This window comes from Ammodytes marinus, assembly GCF_949987685.1.
Source record: "Ammodytes marinus genome assembly, chromosome: 3".
Lineage (NCBI taxonomy): Eukaryota > Metazoa > Chordata > Actinopteri > Uranoscopiformes > Ammodytidae > Ammodytes > Ammodytes marinus.
In genome coordinates, this window is record NC_137232.1 from 15,952,499 (window position 1) to 15,960,249 (window position 7,751).

General features: G+C 35.9%; 1 protein-coding gene across 3 annotated transcripts in view; it reads left to right on the forward strand.

Moving 5' to 3' along the window:
• Window positions 1-3,703, forward strand: part of cadm2b (cell adhesion molecule 2b) — a 145,407-nt gene extending 141,704 nt beyond the window's left edge. For all 3 annotated transcript variants that reach the window (XM_080054102.1, XM_080054103.1, XM_080054104.1), the window contains 2 exons: window positions 1,727-1,849; window positions 1,967-3,703. In XM_080054102.1, the coding sequence (XP_079910228.1) occupies window positions 1,727-1,849; window positions 1,967-2,085 (242 nt within the window). In that variant the 3' untranslated portion in view covers window positions 2,086-3,703. The remainder of the gene's footprint in view (window positions 1-1,726; window positions 1,850-1,966) is intronic.
• Window positions 3,704-7,751: the final 4,048 nt, after the last annotated feature.

Genomic DNA, 7,751 nt, shown 5'->3' on the forward strand with positions numbered 1-7,751 from the left:
CAATTCTTTGTTGAAAACTCTATCTCTCACATCTCTGATCACGTAGTTTTTGGAATTGATTTATTTCACCATACTTTTCCAGGTATATTCATGAGTTTAGTTTTGATAGGGTAATTTATTTGTGGGAGACATGTTTTTTTTAAAGGTTTGAAATCTTTGGTTGTGTGAAACGGTATATCAGTCGTTGATGTCTTTCTGTGACCGTGCGGAGTTTCGTAAATGTCAATTTACTGTTTCAAGAAATTTTATATTTTTGACTCAAGTTTGTTCTAGGACTGACTTAAGAATAATCAGTGTATTAACATTGAAACCACATCTCTGATCACGTAGTTCTTGGACATTATTTCTGTAAACCATACTTTCCCAGGTTTATTCAAGAGCTATGTGCATAACATGTGGTTGCAGCAATTTAGTTTGATAGGGAAATGTATTTGTGAGATACCTATTTGTATAAGGTTTGAAATAGTTGGTTGTGTCTATGAGTCATTGATGTATCTCTGTGACAGTGTGGAGTTTCGTGTCACCTTATTGTTAGAAGAAATCTAATATTTTCAACCACCTTCATTTAAAATGCTGCCTTAAGATACAGTATTGACCTAAGAATAAACAGTGCATTAATATCGGAATTAAAGCTCAAATATTGGGTATTTGTATAAATACTTAATTTTTCATTTACTCACACTTTTGGGGGAAAGCATAAGAAATGTGTTGTGTTGAGATGAGAAGTTCAACTGCAGTGTTCAACTGCAGTGCAGAAAGAATCAGTTCAGCTTGCCTGATTCCTTTAAGCAGTGTACACCAGCCGAGTGTGTAATGAAAATTGCTTACGCCCCTTGTTGACAGTGAAATCACCCGTAGAGATCATTATATCCATTGACATGCAACCAGGTTTGAGTTAATTCAACTGTTGTATGAAAAGAGTTATTTTTAAGTCTGAAGCACCTGGTTGCGAGTCCCTGATAAAACAATTGTGTTGGTTCTTTTCTGCATGGAGTTAAATAAACTGCATGTATCACAAATGCATCTCAAATCCAGCTTTGGGTTGCTGAGAATGAGGGTTGCATTCTGTTAACGGGAGTATAATAATGAGGGTTGTAGGAACATCCCCGCCGTCATTTTCCAGGGTCACTTTGCAAATCAGAGCACAAACCATATCCATTTATCAGCTTGAGATAATGGGAGCACACAAGGTGCACAGTAAAGACACATCCACTTACAGTTTATCACAAGACGGACACAAAGGCATGCTCCTGCTTGGGAAACCTTCAGCTTGCTCTCTGACTCGAGGACACCTCATGTTAAATAACACTTGTTAAAAAAAACTAAAATAAGATCATTAGAAGCACAGTCTGGGGAAAATATCAAAGATGGCTTGCATTGGGACTTTGGCAAACACTAAAACATCACAGTTTCTAGCCGTAAACTGCTGTAGAAAATGACACATTTTGGGATTTAGTATTTACTGTGATTACATGTTTTTAAAACTCAATTCAAACACTTGAAAGCAGTGATGTCAGGTTGCTCTAAATATGACAGCTCATGTGGGACAATTATGTTTTGTGTTTTGAAACTGACATCTTGATTTCTTTTAGAATAATTGCAGGAGTACACTTTTTTCATTTCAATAAGAAATAAATACACCTGCTTTAGACAGCAGTGAAAACAACTTGCATTATCCCTTCCCTTTTCCTGTGTGCCCTTTATCTCTGATTCTGTCTCGTTTCAGATCCCAACGCTTTAGGACAGCATGGACCTGACCACGCTTTGATCGGAGGTGTTGTTGCAGTGGTGGTTTTCATCACCTTGTGTCTCATAATAGTTCTTGGACGGTATCTGGCCAGACACAAAGGTAAGCGGTCACTCGAGCTATACTTTTAAAAAACTATTTTCTAGCTTGGAGTGAATGTATATGTCTAGCCCTTTTCAGCAGATGGATAACTTTCTGTTGCTCTCTGTATATCTACAGGCACGTATCTAACGCACGAGGCCAAAGGAGCAGAGGACGCCCCCGACGCAGACACAGCCATTATCAATGCTGAGGGCAACCATGTGCATGCAGAGGAAAAGAAAGAGTACTTCATTTAGACTTCTATCACTCTTTTCTGTCGTTTCATGGCTACTTTTGACTGCTACACATTTGCTTTATTTATTATTTTGTTAGTCTTGGATATGCTTATTTTCAAAGCATTCACTGACAATATAGCCTTTCACTTTGGTAATGTACAATTGGATTATTGTCCATTTCAGTTTTTTAACGGTGCCTAAATGCTGTACATTTTTTATTCATCTTTTTCATTGCTTGCTTTAACTTTTTTTCTCTCCTCTCTCACTTCATTTTTTTAAATTTATCTCTCAAGCAACATGAAATGTGCTTTAATTAAAGTCAGAGCCACGTCTGAGCTTTTCAAACGGTTTTGCTTTAAGAGCCGAATATGATTCAAATAAACACACCTATTTATCAAACCTTAACATCTAAATAATCTTTTTAGGGATTAAACAGTGATTTAGGACGTTGCCTAGAGCTCACCCCACCGCAGCCATCCTGCATACGTTCAGAAAATCCTAAAACAAAGCAGGCACTTTGACAAAGAAATCATAGAAGCACAGTCTATGTGCTTGTCACTCAACTCCCTCTTGGCACTGTCTGTATATTTCAGCGTTGATTTAATTTAGTTTTCGCTCACGATGTTGAATTGTACCAACAGAGTACGAAGTTAGAAAAATTAAAGCACAAAGTCTGAGGACTAACATGATCGGAAAACACTTCAAATGTTGTCTCAGGATTCAATATGAGTCTAGATGGAGAGATGGTGTCAGACACTTGATGAGGATTTCAGTACACTTGCAGATATTGTCACGGATGAGGAAATGTAATTTTGTTTGGTGATTTGATGTAATATCCAAACCGGAATGAGTGGAACCTTGTGGGGGTTCATTATTTATGTTTTAATTTTATTGAACAACTATGCTCAATGTGTGGATATTGCTGTAAAATACTTTGCTAACGTGAATATTGGTGAACAATATCGTTGAATCTTGAGGTCCCTGACGCATTACAATTTGTATATTGGCATATACAGTATTTAAGGTATTTCAGAAATCTTCATTTCCCCCCCATTTATCTTACAAAAGGTTGTGTTGCCAAAAGGCCTGTAAATAATGTGTAAGTATTCAATTTTAGTAAAAGACAAAATACTGGTTATAGCTTTTAATTTCACGTCATATCAGTTTCAGTCACTTTGATGAGATTGTTTTCCCACTTTTGAAGATTTTTTCGAACAGGGATTATAATGAATTGCTTTAAATGTCAAAAGAGAAAAGAAAAAAAAAAGAATTCTGGTCAAAGTATATGTATTTATTATTACTATTGATTGACATTTATTATACAATACTATATTGATTGATATTATTGCTGTTACTGAAGTAGTTGTTTGACATTAACTTTTGACATTTTTTAATTCTATAACTTATCATAAAAAAAACAATACAAGGATCACCGTTATGGCCTTTGAGTTTGCTGCAAACAGTACTAATGACATGTTGAGGCATTGGTGAATCAGACATGCCCTCACTGTATATAGTCACTGTATCAAAGACATTAAACCACATTGGCAATGCTCATACATGTTATTTTGTTAGTTCAATATAATGCTATAAATAACTCATTTTGTACAAAGTTTTAATCGCTGTAATTAATTTGCTTTTTATGGGGGATGTGTGAGGTTTGCTTTTTTCTCAGTATTGAATATTCATTTTTCAACTATGCCACTGTAAAAAAATAAAAAAATAAAAAAGAGAGACGAAGTGCGGATTAAAATATGAACAACTTGAAAACTGCCATTTTGTTGTGAATACGTTTGTACTGTGAAATGCTCTTAAGTGATTCTAAAAGACAGTGCTATTACCCACAGCCACAATATCAGTCTGCATATTCACATTTATATAAGAGGGACCATATGCTGATGGACAGCACAGCATTATGACCAAAGCAGCTCTGTAATTCTTATTCTAAGCAACTGTTGAGTATTACTCAGCCTTTAGTATTACTAATATATGCAAAGTGTTGAAGGCTTAAAAAAACAACTGAAAAGCTCCCCAGGAATATAGCCCAAGGATCTCAGCTTTCCTTGTGATGTGCGTATTAATACAGGGTAACAAAAGAAAGGCTTGAGTCTCGCCAAATTCCTTCCCGTCTCAGTGGAGCTGTGTTCGATATGCTTGAAGTGGCGGAATGAAACCACCCGCAGATGTCAACGCAGCAGACTGCTGTTAGCCTTGTTTAACAAACTTTGGAGAGGAAGTAGACTTGGCAAGGGATACTGGAGGCAAGCCACTTTGTGATTTGATATCATGGTCAAGGATGTTAGGAAGCAGCTGATTACTTTGATCGGAAGTAAAATGATAACACTTAGGAGGAAACTTTAGATCATTGAAAAGCAAATATTAATAGAATCTTAAAAACGAAAAAGATAAATGGGTTAAATTATCTTAATAGATGTGGGTCACAAGATGTAAAAATAAGAAGAAAACTAATAGAATAAACAGTAAGTAGTAAAATAGAGTGGAAGCAATTGTGCAATTAATGAAGCATGAAGATGGTGCAGTGTCTTTGTGATGGTGTGATATAGGTATAAGCATTCATGTCTTCTGAATTAATGTTATGGATTACAGCAGGATAAATATGTTCTATAGATAGGATGCATGAATAAAAAAGTAAATAAAAATAATCAAACTCTAACCCTAGGCCCATGAAAATACCATTAATACAAGAGGGAAGAGGCATGTAAAGTCCGAAAATATACTTCCTTTTTATCAAAAAGGGCCCTCGGGACATGAAATCTACCAACCTGTAGAAGAGCAATATAAAATATATACCTTGTTAAACGTATATTTAACTAAAGCAAATGACAAATATAGTATATCTCATTAGGTAGTAATCTAGATATGTATAAAAAACATAAGAAAGTAAAAAAAATAAAAGGAAGAATGAAAGCATCTTTCCATTATCACTTCTCCAATGACAAAGATGAACTTTTTTTAAATTTGAGGATGGATATAATGGCGTAGTGCAGATTACTGGGCTCATATTAAATATCTCGACATCCTTAAAGGGAGATCTCGTTCCAGGACACAGGGCACAAGTCATTATGATTCCCCATTCTTCAGCTCCCATTGACCTTGAGCATAATGTTGCTTCCCAGCAGACTAATGTTGCCATTAACAACAGACTGTCCGGCCAACCATCTGCCTGCTTCACACAGCGCCTCGCTCCCCTCCTTCTCCTCTCTCTCAGAGACCGTTCCCAATGCACATTCCATAATCATTACCAACAAAAGCCCAGCCAGTTCAAATAAACATCAGCTTCCACTATCATACTCCTTCGCATTATTAAAAGCGCAGTGCTTCGTTAAGCTATGCAAATTGAGATGGAATGTCTTAGATAATGCCTGGCAGAAAATAATGCTAAGAATCCATCATAATTTAGTAATTGGATATCGAGAAGGGGAAATACTCTTGTGCAATTGTGAATAGTGAGTTGGAAAATGGATTTTCTCTTTTACCCTTGAAATGTGAGAACCATACCCTGGGCAATGTAACAATTACAGAATGACCTCTGAGGAGGCCGTGTAAGTCTTACTAAACTGAAGAAACTGATCCCCACTGTACCCTGTAGGCAGGATCCATATCAGTCCTCCAGCTCACAATAAGCTCTTATCATAGCAGAACAGAAGTCACTGACAAAATCCTTAAGGGACAAATTGGACAAATCTACAAAAAAAGATATATATATATATATAGGGGAGAGTGGCCTAAGTTGTGCATTTTGGAAGTTGTGCCACCCCTTGTTTCTAGAAAACCGTGGAAGAAATTGGAAATGTGACCACATATTTAAGAAGAGCCATCCATTTGACTCATCTTGTAAAGAAGGGAGACACAAGGAATAAGATATAAGCACATTTAAGCTAAAAAAAACTGTGTTTTGCCTTTCAAAGTAAAATTTCCATGATCAAGGTTTTTTGATTATTGTGTCTGAACACTTATAGACAAGTTTGAAAACATTTGACACATGTTTTAGTGCTTTGGTATGCTACATTTTGAGTCTATACAGTTAGCACGATGTCAGCCCTAAATTGCTGCATCATGCTTATTATCCAAATTTCTGGGATTGGGATGATTTGTGCCAAAGGGCCTAGGTGAGTTATAAGTAAGTAAGTAAGTAAAATATATTTATAAAAGCACATTTATGACAGTTTGCACTGTCCAAAGTGCTGTACATAGTGCATTCAGTAGATAAACAATTAAGGTAAAATAACAATAACCAAAATAAAAGACGTAAAGCCCATACATCCAAATAAACACAGATAGTAGTGCAGAGGTAAGATAGTTAATGGGGAGGAAACACCAGGGTGTACATATGGGTTTTGAGCCTTGATTTAAAGGCAGAAATGTAGAGGGAATCACATTTGTCAGGTGGCAGTTGGTTCCACAAGCACGGAGCAACTAGTGCAAAGTACATTTCTGAGAGTTGTGCCAGTGGCATGGCTGTATACGCTGGTCACCAAAAGAAAGTGATTGTCTACAGTAGCTCAGAAGAGAGTGACATCTCAATTCCACTTAACGACACCACTGATGAGAGTTCAGATGGCCAGAAAGATGATGATGGTGACTTTGTCATTATGAGCTTTGCAGGTAAAACCATTAGATCTGCTAGGCCTTGTTTAAGAAAATTGTCCTTCAATCTTTGTCAACTATTTACTTTATTTACTTTAAATACACCTTAAATAAGTTATTGTCTAATGGATTTGTCTTGCATTACAGTTTATGAGATATATAGCAATGGCACAATTTGCCCCATGGTATTCTCTCCAACCGCACAATTTACACCACACCGGGGGCAAGTTGTGCAACAAGACAACTTTTTTTCCGAAAGCTATATTTCTTCAACAGTTTATTCCAGATCCAAAGTTTTTATTGCCAGGGATGCACAACACCCTGAAATATATGTACATATTTGAGTTGGAGCCTTTACTGTCAAGGCCTTACTTTAAAGTCACTTTGAGTGAAAAGTTGCACAACATAGGCCACTCTCCCCTACTGTATAAATACTGTATGTATATATATATATATATATATATATATATATATATATATATATATAAATTATATACTATATAAATTATATATATATAAATTATTACACTTAACATATTATGTCTAAAGCCCAATCCTCATTTAGCAATATTGAACAGTGACTATTTAACTAACACACCTTGCAGTTGTGTTTCCAGTAATGTACAATCAAATAGTACGACTGAGTGTGTTACTTACGTAGTATTTGTTTTAGTCTCGACTTCAAGATGTTTTTAACAGTAACTTGGACCAGACTGTTATCAACACAATTTGTTATTTTCTTTTTCATCTCACAGTTTTGCTGTAGATTAGTGACAACTGGATGAGTTTTAGCAGGACTGTACAAGAAAATCCCTCCAAGCAATGGTCCTTCTTTGGATTAACAGAAATAACAGTAATTCCACTTGTTTTCACTATCCAAGCATGTAAATTGCCTTCTGTAATTCATTTGGCTATTTGCTGGGGAAGTACAAGGATAAACGGATTTCAAAGATGGAGAAGGACTGCAAAGCAAATGCTTTACGCTCAACAGAACTGATTAAGAAACTGCTGTACTCTGGATCATGTTTTAGTAACAGATGTAATACTTATTAGTGACACTGTGAAATTAACCAATGATT